This window comes from Mastigoproctus giganteus, chromosome 2, assembly GCF_048544385.1.
Source record: "Mastigoproctus giganteus isolate SK-2022 chromosome 2, ASM4854438v1, whole genome shotgun sequence".
Classification (NCBI taxonomy): Eukaryota; Metazoa; Arthropoda; class Arachnida; order Uropygi; family Thelyphonidae; genus Mastigoproctus; species Mastigoproctus giganteus.
Window position 1 is genome coordinate 198,590,440 of NC_143576.1, and position 17,075 is coordinate 198,607,514.

Genomic DNA, 17,075 nt, shown 5'->3' on the forward strand with positions numbered 1-17,075 from the left:
GCAGCGCTACTTCAGTGAGTAGTCCAATAATTTTTGAAAATTATTGGACTTCACAAAATTGGATTTCACAAACACTGGCCGAAAAATACGAACGTTTATTTAGCATCGAATCGAGCTGCCTTTGTTTTGAATAACAACAAGTGCGGCGCGCCATGGATTCTCTAAAGTGTTTTAGTGCGTTTTGACCAAATTGTATCATTCTTCAAGCAAAATATCGTGTAGTTGCGAAAAGGTTGAAAGAAGAGCTTCGTTGATGAATAGGGCTCTCGAGCATATCCCATACATTGTCAATAGGAATAAGGTCAGGGAAGATGGTGGAAATCCGTGTCATGTTCTCCGAACAATTCTGGCACGATGCGCTGTTTCACTGCCAACCATGAAGTAGCCATCGCCTTTGGGATGAAAGTGTAACATTGCAGAGTGCAGTAGATCTGATACAAAATTCCGTTACTCCCTGGATGACATTCACTCTTCCGCTTGTATCAACGGACCAGTCTGTTCCAACAAAACATTCCTCATACCATGATACCAGCTACAGATGCTTGGGTTGCCTTGACAAGGCAAGCAAGATCCATCGTGTCGTCAGGTTTTCGCCACACTCTCTGCCTACCATCAGTGCAAACAAAGTGTATCGTGATTCGTTTGACTTTCTTCCATTGTTCCACTGTTCAATCACGAGGTTCTTGGCACCACTGTAAGCGGATTTTTCCATTTTTCTCTGAAACAAGTGGTTTTCGAATAGGCAGGCAACTCAAATACCCAATTTCTTCAATTCCCTGTGCATGGCTCGTGTTGAAATAGGGCAGTTGACTTGGTTGAATTCAGATATTATTTGTTGAACACTGGATGTCCTATTTTATTGTACAGTCCTCCTTACAGTATGACGGCTTCGATCTGGAAGTTTTGTGTTTCAGCCACATTTACGCCAAGTGGAAGAACAACTTGCTTTCCAGTAGTTAAAAACCTCTGAGTTGGATGCTTTTGAGAAATAAGTTCTTTCGTTTCTTGAATCGTGGGTCCTGTTAAACGTGTACCCACGATAAGACCTTTTGAAGTGAAACTTCTTTAGGCACGCACAGACAGTTTTCAGATGGGAGTAACTTGCGATCGTGGATTGACAAAAAAACACAACGAAAATTCGACGGTTGCCAAAAGAAAATGCATTACAGGCACTTTGGACAGCCAACTATCGTACTAGGATAAATGTCCCGGTTTTCACCGATGTAGCGTTAGGCTAGGTTAGTAATTCAGAAGGTAACCACTTGGGAATACCCAATGTAGTTTTCTTTCTTTTCTTTTATTAACCTGTGGAAAATATTCTTCCGATTTTCACATATCATTTAATTTTGTTAATTGGTAAGATAATAAAATGTAAATCTGTGCTTTATATCTTTACTTTTATAGGCTATGGATAATATTCCTCCCATTTTCGCTTCTTAGACTCCCCGTTAATAGAATTAAAATTCAATTCGTAAACGTGACCACAATGACCGACGCTTACTGCATATCGTATAGTGAACGGTATTTTGTTGTGGAGTGGCCATCGTAAAGTGATTTGATTGTTATGGAGTGTCCATCCTAAAGTAATTTGATCACACAGTGAACCAATCGTAAAGCAGGGGTCCCTATATTTATTTATTTATTAAATCTGTTTATTGCTCTGCCGAAGAGCCAGAGCCGGCCCGAGGGGGGAGTGCGAACGGTGCGAGCGCACAAGGCCCCGCGCCGCTGACTGATTTTGCAAAATAAAAATGGTTTCATTTTTTTTTTGTTTTAATACAGTTGCAAAATCCAGCGACATCGCCATAAAATGGCCATATTTTTAATATACATAAGAAATAAAATGTCAATAATCATGTTATTAACATTATCTGAAAACCCGCCAAGAATTCTCTAAAGAACACGGAAAAATATATTTTCTTTCAAATTATTTAAAATATCTCTCCTTACAAGTCGCTCAGACGTACGATTATATGTTGCCAGCGTTTGCATAGTTATCGTACTCTAAAGGCTATATATACCACCGACTAGACTATTCATTTTTTGTCAGCGTCGAACAAAGAACAAGATGAATTATTCCGAGGATCGCAGCTTCAAGAGAATGAACAAAGCGACGAAGACGAAAATGTCGATATCAATGATCCTGGTACTTGGCCCGATGTTATAACTGATAAATTTAGAATGGCCAGGAGCGGATTAAGGTCTGTTGAGGCCCGGGGCGCAGAAGAAAATATTGGACCCCTTAAAAAAAGAGAGAGACAGGGAAATAAAAATACATGTTAACCATATTTTTTAAATAAATAAAAAATATTATGTACTATTCATTAATAGTACATAATATTTTTTATTTATTTAAAAAATATTTTATTTTATTTATTTTATTTAAAATATTATTTATTTTATTTTATTTTATATTTTATATAAAAATATTTATTTTATTTCCAATAAAATTTGAATATAATATATGTGTATCTCATGTGTATCTCTTTTGTAAATATGTTTTGTTAACCCCTGGCACCACCATGCCGTGACGGGACTAATTGTATGTCTATCATTGCTGCAATTAAAGATTCTATTCTATTCTATTCTATATGTATAATATAATTAATAATAGCATAATAATAATCACAAAGTTTTGAACTAATAGTTGAACATATTAGTTCAACTATTAGTTGAACTAATATGTTCAACTAATTTGTTGGGGTTTTGCGTGGGCCCTTCAGAAGTCGGGGCCCAGGGCGCGCGCCCGGTGCGCCCGCCGTTAAATCCGTCTGTGAGAATGGCTATCATACAAAATGGCGTGACACAAGTAAAAAACTACGATATTCATTTTAAGCCTCTTTAGTAAGCTACTCATTAACTACGCTGCTTTAGTAGGCCATTTACTCATTTGATCCTAATCTAGGCTACCGCAATATTATTGAGTCTCTTAGAGACCTTATACACAATTAGGCTGATCGAAGCCTACAAATAAAAATAATAATTATATAATAATTTATTGGCTTTCATTTGAAATTATTGAATAAATATTTCCCACAAATACGATTATCGCGATTCGCGGGGTGTGAAAATAGATAACATATTCGTATCTATTTCGCAACATGACTAGTAGAGACAGAGATGCGGGAAGAAAGTATATGTGTGGCTCTGATAAATTGAAGAAAAAAAAAGGAGAGAAGAAATTACCGAAAAACAGAGGAACTCCCTTGCAAAATTTTTAAAAACCGAAAATGTGCAACAAACTGAAGAAACGCATAATTCACAGTTACTGGAAGATCAAACTCGCGGAAATGAAATTACGCCGTGCGACATCCACGAAAACGATCCTGATCATCATAAAGCCAGCTCTCGTCCTAATGAAGAGGAAAGCGATGATAAGAAAACTGTAGAACGGGAAGATAATCATGAAGCAGAGGGAAACGTACAGACGGAGGATTTTTTGTCAGCGTCGAACAAAGAACAAGATCAATTATTCCGAGGATCGCAGCTTCAAGAGAATGAACAAAGCGACGAAGTCGAAAATGTCGATATCAATGATCCTGGTACTTGGCCCGATGTTATAACTGATAAATTTAGAATACCTATCATACAAAATGGCGTGACACAAGTAAAAAAACTACGATTTTCCGAAAGATAAAAATAACAGAAGTTTTTCTGAAAATTATTATTTAAAAAAATTAACGAATGGGGAACGTCAAGAACGAAGGTCAACTCTACTCAAAGTACAAAGATGCCACATTGTGTTATGTGTGTAAGTTATTCTCTTCAAATACCACTTCTCTGTGTTTAACTAGACTTAACGATTGGGTACATTTAAGTTCGCGATTACAAAGTCATGAAAGATCAGAATATCATTTACCAGCTATGTACAAATTGTTACAACTTGAAAAGAATTTGAAACTTGGAAACACTATTGACAAAGATCATGAAAAAATAATTAAAAACGAAACACAGCGTTTAAAATGTGTTTATGAACGAATAGTGGCTGCAATTTTATATTTATCAGAGCATAATTTGGCGTTCAGGGGCAGTAGCGATGCTTTATATGAACCGCACAACGGTAATTTCTTAGGTCTCATAGAATTACTTGCAAGATTTGACCCAATCATGAAACAACATTTGGATCGGTGCGTAGAATCAGCATCGCGTTCCTATTTACTCATAGAATACAAGATGAACTGATTTCTGCTTTGGCTAAAAAAGTTAGAAAGGAAATAATAAATACAGTTCGGAAAGCTAAGTATTTCACAATTTTATTAGATTGCACTCCAGACGTAAGCCATTAAGGACAATTACTGTATCTGTTATTTTAAGATATGTTAATGTAGATAACTGAAAGTGATGTGAGTATACAAGAACGATTTATTTGTTTTGAAACAGTAAAATACTCGACAGGAAAAGGGTTATCAGCTAAAATTGTAAGCATATTAGAAAAGGAGGAATTAGATTTAGGGAACTGTCGAGGACAGGGGTACGATAACGGAACTCATATGAGAAGTTTATATAAAGGCGTGCAAGCACTTATCCTGCAAAAGAATTCCAAAGCACAGTACAGTATATGCCCTGCGGAAGTCATAATTTGAATTTAGTTCTTGGAGACATTTCAAAATCATCTTCTCTTGCAAATTCATTTTTTGGGACTTTACAAAGCATATATAATATTTTTGCAAGTTCTGTGATACGCTGGGATATATTCAAAGAGCATGTCAAACATCTTACTCCAAAACCACTGTCAGAAACGAGGTGGGAATGTCGCCTCGAAAGTGTGAAATTGTGAGATACCAAGTACCACAATTTTCTCTAGTTTGAAATACCTTTATGAACATAACAGTGACATGAAAACGAAATCCAATCAATCGAAAATAAACTCACTTCATTTGAATTTTTATTAAGTTTGGTCATTTGGTACGACATACTGAATGAAGTAAATATTGTGAGCAAGGTATTTCAAAATTCAAATATAGATATCGGTACTGCAAATTCACATTTAAAAGGCCTTTTAAATTTTTTTGAACAGTATCGTGAATCGGGATTCAAATCTTCTTTAATAACTGCAAAGGAAATAGCTGAAGAATTACAAGTGACATCTGAATTTAAGAATCAAAGAACTGGACGAAAAACAAAGCAATTTTGTTATGAAGGAACCGATCAGCCTATTTCATCAAGCGAAGAATATTTCAGAATTCAATATTTTCTAGTCATAATCGTAGTGCGATTATTTCTTTTAAGAAAAGATTCGAAATTTATCACGAACATGAGACATCATATGGTTTTTTATATAATTCGGATAATATTCAAAAACTGACTGAAAACGATCTTCTTAAATGTTGCAAAGACTTAAATGCGACCTTGCAAGACGATATTGATTGCGTTGATTTATTTAATGAAATCAAAATTTGTCGTCGAGTTTTGCCTTCCAGGATCAGAATATTACAAATATTACAATATTTACTGAAAAATAATTTATTTGAATTGTATCAAATTTTGTTACTGTTCTGAAAATTATATTAACCTTACCAATTACCGTCGCATCTGCAGAAAGATCTTTCTCAAGATTGAAAATAATAAAAAATTGCTTGAGATCTAGCATTGGTCAAGAACGATTTACCTCCTTAGCCATTTTATCTATCGAATCCGAAATAGCCAAAAAACTAAATTATGATGATATTATGAACGAATTTGCTATAAAACATGTAAGAAAATGAAACAAAAATCACATACAGTATTGTGACCTTATTCGATTAAGTCGCATACCAAATTGTATTTTATAAGTATATGAAGCAATTATTTTTCTTATTTGATTTATTAAAGTTTTTTTGTGATTGAAATGTTAATTTTATTAAAATAATTTAATTATTTATCATTTTCATGTAATCCTTACTAAACCAATTTGTGCAGTGTAATAAATATCAAAATGCAATAAATTATTTTGTTGTACAAAATTTGTATCAAGGCCCCGCAAGTCAACTTTGCACCGCGTCCCGCTTTTGTTCGGGCCGGCCCTGCGAAGAGCCACCTCCTGGACAGCAGGAAGCTAGGGGGGCGGGTGATATTTACATACAGAGGTTAAGACAGGGACATGTGTCTGGTGGTTACATGTATGCTTAACCCGAAAGGTACAGAACTTAGTGTTTATTATTTTACATAATTGAAAGAATTATAGGATATTATTTTCTCAAAAGTGCTATAAATTACAAAACCATGAGAGAAATATACAAAAAATATAGAGAAATGAGGCAGTCCTTCACCGGTTGTTGCACGTGGTATCTCTTCAATCTTGACTGTAATAGTGCTCACAGCCAGGCGTCTTTGGAGTAGTAGATTCTAAGAGAGAGGACCAGTGATGGCTTCACTTTATTTTCCTCTTCACCTATCTTTAACGGGATGCATTGTGGTGGCATTTTCCTTCGTGGCGTCTCATAAGTGTACGTTTGCATATGTGTCCTTTAGCTTCTGACGTCTGTATGTATGCTAATCGCAGAATCTATCCAGGTCGATGGCTAGATCGTTCATCAAATCTACCGTGTTACCTGGGAACATGCGTCTCAATCCTTTCAAGTTGTTCAAACTGATTGTGAGTGGAAGCCTTGGGTCCATTTGATTCCTTCCGGCAATGCGGGGAGTTTTTATTAGATCAGTAATGTCAGGGGCGTCGAGTCGTCTTGTGATTAGTCTGGCAAGTGTAATAAGGTTTGCTACCACAATCTGTTGTTTCCATGGAGTGACTTCCAGATTTATGTAGAACTGAGCCCTAGAAATAGTGTATTGGTTGCCAGTCGGCCAGTTGAGCCATTTCAGGAGCCAGTATTCCAGGCTGAGAAACTTGTTGAAGTGTGTTGTGGGAGCAGAGGACCAAATAGTTGCGGCATAGAGAGGTATGGGATAGACACATCGGACAACATATTTCTTTACAAGGTCGGCGTCTTGAATTCCCGTTAGTTCCTGGCGGATCGCCCACATGGCGGAGTACATTTTGGTTTTTGTGTTCAGGAGGTGAGCCTGGAATGTTAGCCTCTCATCCCATACTAATCCGAGATCCTTGTGTGTTTTAAATTTTTGAATGGGTGATCCATTAATGGTAAGATTAATGTCATTGCGTGACTTCTTCCAGGTGAAGGACATTTGAGCTGTCTTTGCTTGATTAATCTGTAGTCCGATGGAAGCCAAATATTGTTGGAGGTTATGTATGGTTTTACTTGGCTGCAAGGTAGTGATAAGAACCTGGGTTTGGTCAGAAGATACGATATAAAGTTTCAGGTCATCAGCGTATGATTGGAAGTCAGTTTGGGATGCCAGGAAGGGCTCCAGCGCTGCGGCAAATAGGGTTGGTCATAGGACTCCCCCTTGTGGGACACCCCTATTAGTAACGCAAGTTGTCCGAAATCTGCGATGTGAGATGATGAGATGTCTGTGCTCCAGGATTGATTTAATGATTCTGAGAGTCCTTCCAGTGATGTTAAAGTTACTGCTGGAGAATGGTGATTAGAGCTGTTATGTCTATTTTGTCCTAGGCCGCTTTTATGTCAAAGAAAATAACATCAAGCTGTGTCCTGTTGTTGAGGGCTTTCTGGATTCTGGTAAGGGTGTCTAGGAGGTTTCTGTTAGTAGATCTCCCCTTAATCACAGTGTGAAGGTACGGAGGCCTGTGATTGAAACAGTGGTCTGCAATGGTGGGCTGGATTGCTTTTTCAAATATCTTTAGGAACCCACATCCGATGGCAATAGGCCTGAAATCTTAAGGCCGCTTGGGGTCCCTGCATTTAGGGACTGGCCGAACAAAGTATGTGTACCAGATTTTTGGAATCTCTCCACTTTCTAAGATTTTATTGAAAATATGGACTAGGGGATCTATAATATATGTACTACAGATTTTGATTAGAAACAGAGGACACCGGTCGGGACCCACAACAGCTTTCAGTGGAAGTTTTTTAACGATCTCCATCAGATGGTTTCGGGTTATGGTTATGAGTGATATTGGAGGTTTGCAGGGAGGGCCAAAAAGTGTAACAGGGGGTGGAGCATGTGACTGGTCGGTCTGTTGAAAAGTGGGCTCAGTCCATTCTTTAAATATTTCTTCCTTCATAGTGATTTGCTTATGGCTCTGTTTCTGGATTCTTTTAGATCTTTTCAGCTTATCCAGGGCAAATTGGTTGCAGACAAGTCGTTTTTGTCTTAAGAAGAGAGCCCTTGCCTTTTTATAGGCGCTGAAGTTTTCGGCGTCAGCTGATTTTCTCCATCGTCTGTAAGCCTTCTGCTTCTGGAGGAAAGTTTGCTTGATTGTTTGATTAAACCAAACAGAGGTTCTGGAGGTGATGCGTATTTCTTTTGCAGCTCCCTCTTTGGCTATTCCATAAAGCTCTTCGGCTAGGTGGCTTAGGGCTACGTCAGGAGGGACAGTAAACAGGTGTGTCCAGTTGAATTCTCTGAGACGTCTGAGGATGATTTCTGGTTTCAGGAATTTTGTAGAAAAGGTTAGTTCTCTCTCAGGTTGGTTTTCTTTTCTGGGCAAGTGATGATTGTGATTTTTTTGTAAGGCGATTTCACATGTGATAGGATTGTGGTCAGGGTAGAATTTAAAAGTGTATAATTTAAAAGTAGTGAGCGTTGTAAGGCGTATAGGGCACGTACACGTGCAATGCGTCCATGGATTGACAAAAATCCCCAAAAAAATGCGACAGGAAATGATTCACTCCCCCAACACCACCATTGCATCACTCCGTACCAGGCAACGAGCGAAACATGACCCAATCAGTACTCCTATTGATTGCGTAAAGCTATTTCTTTCGTCATTCTCCACGATATTTAATAAAAAATGGTAAAAATTTATAATTGAACATATCAAAGACTAATAGTGAGCGTTAAGACGTACAGAGTACATGTATGTGCAACGTGACCACCGAAACCACCTCCAAATACAAAGGAGAGATCTAAGCTATTTCGACAGCAGAATAAATTACAGCGTGCGATGGAGTTGACAAAGAAGCCGGAGAAGATCCATCCACATCTTCAGAGCCCTGCATATCCAAAAAAAAAATGTTACATGTGAATTTGGAAGGAGTCATAGATGTTGATACTGCAGATGAAAACGGTGAAGCCCAGTCATAAACGAAAAGCGAAGAAGCCAAAACCGACTACCAGAATTATTCCATCAAATCGTTCAACACGTAGCATTGTACGGTTCAACACGGACAATGTGTACAGAAATGTCTTATAATGGGGGATTTTAACTTCCCAGATATTGACTGGAACTTGCGGTTCACACTCGCAAGACTCTTATGGATATATTGGATGATTCTTTTCTGCAGCAACATGTTCGAGAGGCAACTAGAGAGGGTAATACGCATGATCTGGTTATTAGCAGTGATTATTCGAGTATTAAGAATTTACCGACAAAGGAACCACTAGGTGGCAGTGATCACAGTATACTGTTGTGGGATTAACTTAAAGATATAATTACCATCAGGGATAAAGGGAAGGGTTTTTGCTTCCGTAAAGGTGACTACAGTGGTCTCAAACAGTTTTTAAATTCTGTACAGTGGGACCAACTTGATGATGCTACCAAAAGCAAATTCTAAGTGGGAAGCATTCATGGAATTAATCGTGAAAGCTACTTGGCTTTACATACCGATTAAGAAATATGGTTCAAGGTTTAGGCCTAAATGGTTGTCAAATAAACTAATGAGACTAGTGGTAGAGAAGAAAAATGCATGGGATGCATACAAATTATCAGGGGACACAGAAGCCTATGGCAGATATAAGTTAGTCTGTAATCAAATCACCAAGGGGATTAGAGAAGTGAAGGCAGACTACGAAAAAACTTTGGCAAAGGTTGCTAAAAAAAACAGCAAGGACGTCTTTATTTATATAAACTCTAAAAGGACGGAGATGAATCAGATTGGTCCACTTAATATCGATGGTTCAACTGTTGATGATCCTGTACAGATAGCTAAAAAACTGAATGAGTATTTTGCATCTACATTCACACATGAGAAGTTATTCAAGGAGGGAAATGCCAGAAGTTTATCAAACTATACCAGGGAGATAATTGGTTTTTTTTAATAACTAAGAGCAAAGTGGAGGAGAAATTGTTGAAGTTAAACATAAGAAAGGCTCCTAGGGTGGATGGAATCTGTCCAGTTATATTAAAGGAGGCAGCAAAGCAAATAAGCAAGCCGTTAGCCATAATTATGAGGGCATCCTTGTAGTCGAGGGATGTCCCCACGGACTGGAGATGTGCAAATGTATCCTCAATTCACAAAGGAGAATCAAAGGATGACAAGAGTAATTACGGACCAGTTAGTTTAACTTCCGTTCCGGGTAAAATAATGGAGTCACTGGTTAAAGATGCATTGCAGTATCATCTAGACACGACTGCAGCAATAATTCAGACACAGCATGGGTTTGTTAAGAGATAGTCTTGTCTGACAAATTTCATTGGATAATATAATGTGGTTACAAAGGAACTGGATGCAAAAAATAATTTTGATATCATATATTTTTATTTCAGGAAAGCTTTTGACACTGTTGCGCATGGAAGACTATTGTACCAATTGGAGCAGAATTGTATTAAGGGTAAGTTGCTACATTGGATAAAAGGATGGTTGAGTGGGAGAAGACAGAGGGTGGTAATCAATGGGTGCTGCTCTTCCTAGACTAATCTTATTAGTGGAGCCCCACAGAGTTCGGTGTTGAGCCCACTGTTGTTTTGTATATTTATCAATGATATTGATGAAGGTATATCAGGCTTAGCGTCGAAGTTTGCCGATGATATAAAAGTTGGCAGGGTTGTTAATTACAGTAATGGCATCCTGTGTTACTGCAACAGGATCTAGAAAATTTGGGCAGATAGACTGAGAAGTGGCAACTGAAGTTTAACATTGACAAACGCAAAGTACTGCATTTGGGTAGAAGTAACCGCAGAGGATGTACCAACTGTGTAGTACTACACTTAGAGTGGTAAAAAATGAAAAAGACGCGGGAGTAATTGTGCCGTCAGATATGAAGTTTTTTGACCAGTGCAGACGGGCTGCCAGAGCAGGTCATGGGGTTTTGTCAATGATATACAGGAATTTTGCTAGTAAGGAAAAGGAAGTGATTGTCCCTTTGTATAAGGTTGTCAGCCACGCCTTGAGTACCGCATACAGGTCTGGAAGCCTCATTTTAGGAAGGATGTTGAGTTTCTTGAGCGTGAACAGAGATCAACAAGATTATTGAGGGGAATGAAGGCGTCCTCTTACCAAGAGAGGCTTAAGTCTGCAAATTGCAGCAGCTGGAGACTATGTACCTGCGAGGCGATCTGATTGAGTTGTATAATGCCTTGAAGGGGGGGGGGGGGTTGAGCACGCTGAATTCTGATGAAATTCTTCGTCTTGCTTAGATTACGAACCTAAGGGGGCATAAATTCAAATTGAGGAAAGACAGCTGTAGAATAGATATGCGAAAATTTGCCTTTAGCCAGTGGGTGGTTAATTAATGGAACAAACTTTCGTCTGTCGTTGTGGAAGTTGATAGCTTAACTAAATTCAAGGAGGGACTGGACAAACTTTCAGAAGAAATTGTCTGCGCGGTAGCACAGTGGTATCGTCACCGTCCTCCCCACACCGGGTGGAAAAGGCCCGTTTTCGAGTTCCCTCGATGACGCGAGGGACTTTAATGGGCTTTTTTCACTCCGGGGCTGAGTTAATCGGCCTTAAGCGTGGATAGCAAGGTTTTTTTCCCCCCCAGAAACTAGGTTTTTTTTCGTCCAGAAAAACAGGCAAATCGACCAGAGAACACATGCAATTTACATACACAAATACGGGTTTTTGTAGTGATTTACGGGAATCCCTAATAGAGTATAATAATAAAAATTTTCGAGAGAATGGTTGTGTGAATTTTTTTTTTTTTTTTTTTTTTTTTTGGGTGAGGCAACATAAGCTCATACGTTTGCTTTCTTGCATAACATTAGAGCCTTTTCCCTTGAGAATACTGACCAAACACTTGAATATTTTTTTGTGAGAACGATCTTCTTCATGACGGTGCAACAAATATTAAGCGTGAAGTTAAAGACATAAGTACATGCTACGACAAAATTTTATCTGAAAAAATACGACAGAAAAAAAAAAAAAAACTCTGGATTCATTCGTTATTCGCACAACTGAAAAATAGCATAACTTCAATAAACTTTACTTAACCTTACATTATGTAACATATTTCAGTCATAAGAAATTCATGAAGAGGCGCAATATGGCCCAAGAGGCCCTTGTGCCAAAAATCCTCAATTACAACAACAACAACGATGTAACATATTATAATAAAAAATGTCTAATAAAATATTTTTCAGTTCCTTCATCCATTTTTTACTATGTAAAAGTACATAATAAACATTACTATATAATATCGGTGTAGATACACCATATCTACACATCCTTCACAATGAGTTGCCCATGAGTTGCCTCGAATAAATAACGCTTCACTTGCAATACCAGAGTACCTGCCCACCTACCGATGAAAAGCCAACTAGCTTTTCATCTGTGCTGTCTGGGTGGTGGTGGCGCCCACCGAGAATAAGAAACAATAGTGTTCTCTGTTAATGAACGTTACTTATTCCATGTAGTGCAATTCATGGGCAACTCTTTGTGAAGGATGAGCACAATATGAGAGACAGATGAAATTATGCTTTTCACACTACTATCATTGTTTTTCTTTAAGAGTTGTCTGTGGTGTATCTACACCGATATTATATATATATAAAACCTTAAACTTTTAAAATATTATGAGTGCCCGAGGGGAACAATTATGAGAGGCGAGGGGAAGAAAGGTGTGCTCTTCCAAGAAAGGTTTAAGTTATGCATATTCAGGAATGAGTTCCTCATTCCTGAAGTTATGCCGTGTATTTTTGAGACACCCTGTACACTATATAATATTAAAAAATATATGTTATATGATAGTTATTACAATAATATAATTATAAAAATTACATTTACATAATACAAATTATATATATACAGCATATAATAATTTTATTCTTTATATAGAGGTATTAAGTAAACATCAATTATAGATCACCACAAAATTAAAAAGATACTGTACACCTTTTTATAATGAAATAAACATATAAATTTAAAAAAAATAATAAGTTTAAGTAACTTAAACCCAAATTACGTGGCACCTCTGGAATGTTGTTGCGGCACCCCGGTTGAAAACCACTGCCTTAAGGAGCCAATGCTTTAACAAATTGTTTGACCAGTTATCAGGTTTACATGGAATGGTGGAAACAAGGCTTTCTTGGAGCGAAGGGATTGTGTGCGCCAGGCTGCAAATCGATTTGGCAGACCGTCATCTTTTCCTGTAGTACTAATCTACTGCCTTGACGTTCCAGAATCGGAGAAATAAAGGGAACCTAGTGAAACCATTTCATAAACACAAAATGCGCCACACGCTTATGAATATGTTTGAATTGAGGTTTTCGGATTTTTTTTTTTTCTTCTTTTTTTTGGATAACAAGACTCCCATTTCTAAAGATATTACTGTATTTGTTCTTATTATCCATTACAGTCAGGTATTAACTACTCCCTAGTTTCTGCGTTGAATCTGTACAAGGTAACTTTTTTTTTTCTTTTTTTTTTTTTTTCAAATATACCTTTCAACTGTATGGATGTGAGATGTTTGCTCTATTTTAGTTTCCCTTATTGAAATCTATTCCCTTCCACTGAAGACCTTTTTTTTTTACATCCGCTCAGAATTTTTATGGAAATCACACATAAAGCCTGTCTACTTTGAAGTAATTGACACGAATGCGCAAAACTGCAAGCTGTGTGATTTTTCTGAGGATGTCACCTGGCAAACCTAATTGTACACTGGGCTTCAATTCTCATAGGAGTTGAAGCCCTGACGGATATCAATAACGGATATGCTTTTTGTTATTATTGTCGGTGCGTATAATGACAGTTTAACGAATTTAAACATCGACCTGAAATACATGCTTCAAAATAATGAGAAATCCAATTTTAAACAAAAATTCATAAAGCATTTCATAAACACATAAAAAAAAAATATATATATATATATATATGCTTACTTTTTAACTTCTCATCATCGCCTGTGGCCACATCTGCAATTAACAGCCGTATAACCTCATTCACTGCATCTTCTATAGAAAGATTACGATTTTGAATAATCTCTGTATTCTCGTTGCATTTAGCCTAAATACACCATAATCTGCGATTATTACCCGTACAAAGTTTAGAAAATTATATTTCATATTTTCATCTTTAGTTAAAAATAAAATAAATAAATAGCTCTTGGGCACGGAACAGTGAGATATAACTATGCAGTGGTGAGCTGGATCTAGTGTGCAAGAACAAATATTTAAATTCGAAAAGATTGATAGTGGTCATTTAAAGCTATACTGTAAAGCGATCGGAAGTGGGAAGAGGAGTTGAATTTTTTTCATTTTGCCCATTATTATAATGGACAAAATAAATAAATGCTACGGCGGCGCTGAACTTCACCACAGGAAGGTCGTAAGAACCGTTTTGTTGAGTACAGAAGTCATCTCAGTAATCCGCGTCATCAGTTAAACACCTGTGTAGCAAATTCCTGTAGAGCTGAGAAGGCATTTTGATTTGCAATAAGATATCTTTCATTTCCAGGAGAGAAATTATGTACTGTTCTAGATAATGTTTGTCTTAAATCTTAGTAACCTGGGCAGAAGAATAAACATGACTCCAGTGTTCAGAGGCGCCGCAGAAACAGATATCTGACGTAGCTAGATTGAATTGAAGAAGACTTCGGTAGAACCAAAGCTGTTTATTTTTGAGGAAGTGAATTTAATATCAGGTATAAAACATCTGGTCCCTGCTCCTTTGGTTGAGGAATTCCATCTCACTTGCCATCTTTTATGAAGTTCAGTCCAACATTTCGCTCTTTCCTTCTTTGGATCGACAGTAAGATCATAGGTCAACTCGTAAAAAATTAAAGAGGATATCCTTTACGAATATAGTAAGCAAAGCCTTTCCACAGAGTACTCTGTGAACCTTTCTACGTCAAATTAAGATAGAGAGTTAATAAACCTGCGATAGCGCGCATCCTTCGGCAATTAAGATAAAAGCAAATAGTAGTATATTATTGCTATGTAATTTTTAACATTTTCGTTATCTTATTTCAATATATTATATCATATTACATTACAGAAATTAGTAACAATTTTCATTACTGGATATTTGTTTAATAGCGTGTGCTATTTACGATAATTATCATCTCTGACATTGTAATGAAGCTTCTCCAAAGAGAAGGAACGTATGCAACCTAAATTCAAAATAGATTAATGAATAGAATATAAAAATGAATAAAATATTACGCTGCAGATCGAGAGACCTTATTACTCGGTAGTGCAATGCTAGCACCTTCCCCTTCCACACCCAACCCGTATTGACGAAAGCCACCTAACAATTAATGTGCAGCGCCGGACCAAGGCATTCCGCGCCACGAGCAGAAAGGTTTTTCAGCGCCCTCTTACTAAGGATATGTACTGCACATTTTCTTCTCTCATTATTATTATTATTATTATTATTATTATGCAAGGAAGTCTGAGGCTTATGCTACACCAGCCAAAAAAAAATTCCCGAGTTACCCTGAGAGAGACGCTACCAGATGAAACAGAAAATCGAAATTCGCGGGACACCAGACTCGACCAAATGGAACGCTGACAACTAGAAGGGGCGTTAGGACGGGGATTATCCCATGAGTGACATTGAAAACAGAGAAGAGACAAAGAGCAGCATAACTGCTAACAGACTGACGGCGACCTGAAGAGGCACCCTAGTCTCCTTCACCTTTTATTCCCACATCCTTGGGGAGTGGGGGACAACCTTCGTTCCCTCCCCTCCTCGCCACCCTACATCTTCTACTCTGTTGGGGCATGGGCATGCCTCATTGAAAACTGGGGCTACCTGCCCTATTGGTCCTGTATCTCACCCCCCAGTCTTCTGTCTCCCCCACCTCTATCTTTACGCTAACGAAAGCCCCACACAACAAAAATTAACGTGCCAAAAATCCTTTGAGCCCATAATTCGGCATAACAACCTTAGCGATCATACCCCCACGCCAACGCATATGTGTATGTAATTGTACATGTCTTTATATATATATATATATGTGTGTGTGCATATGTGTGTGTCACTAACGTAACCTAACGGATTTTTTTTATTTATTATTATTATTATGTTTTAGGCCCTAGCCGCCGAAATCTCCGGAAAGTAAGCGGCAGGACCTGCCAGAGTAAAACTGAGTTTACTGGGTTCCTGGTCTGCCTCCACGGGGTGTAAGTCGGGCAACGTTAGGCCTCAGCAGGGGTCTAACGTCTAAATGACCAGATGAACAACGGTACACGACACTACACATTAACAAGTCCCTCACACTTTTAAATCTCTGGAATTTCCCAGCGAACTGGTTCACCCACAGTGAAAGCAACGCGGAGATGGGGGGATATCCCTGGTGCCGTATGACAATAACACACTAGTCAAGATCCTTGGTGTATTCTGAATTCAGACAGCAAGATTTTGGAAGTTAATTAATACTTAAGTGTCGTAGATTTACTGTTCGTAATTGCCACGATTGTTACACGATACAACGTTATATCCCGAACTAGATAGCGTTGGCTTAGTACAGTATAGTATATAATATTATCAACTAATCAGTAAAATTTTATTAATCTTGTTAAACTTCATTGTCAATTAAATTGTACTTTTTAACTAAATACATATAACGACTTAGATTTTACAAACGTAACAATTAATTAATACATAACTTGATACGGAAGTTATATATCGGAACTCGGAGATAATACTCGATATTGAAAAAAATATATAGATATATAGTGTTATAACTGCGTTGGGATACAAGTTTAGCGTTATAATTTTGCACAGGAATTGAAATTTTACTGAAATTGAATCGAAATCATAACTCAGACCAGAGCAGCAAAGCAAAAGGCTCAAGCTAATTGGAGTGCTGTGACTCAGGGGAGAACTGACGGGGGTGGTTGCCCTCTGAATCACAGCCTTTTAAAATGCACTGTTTGTGGATCAATCAGGTAC

General features: G+C 37.7%; 1 protein-coding gene across 1 annotated transcript in view; it reads right to left on the reverse strand.

The window, feature by feature from the left end:
• Positions 1 to 17,075, reverse strand: part of Dhc1 (dynein axonemal heavy chain 1) — a 620,756-nt gene that overhangs the window by 548,482 nt on the left and 55,199 nt on the right. The window contains exon 13 of the mRNA XM_090390121.1: positions 14,060 to 14,183. Within this exon, the coding sequence (XP_090246247.1) occupies positions 14,060 to 14,183 (124 nt within the window). The remainder of the gene's footprint in view (positions 1 to 14,059; positions 14,184 to 17,075) is intronic.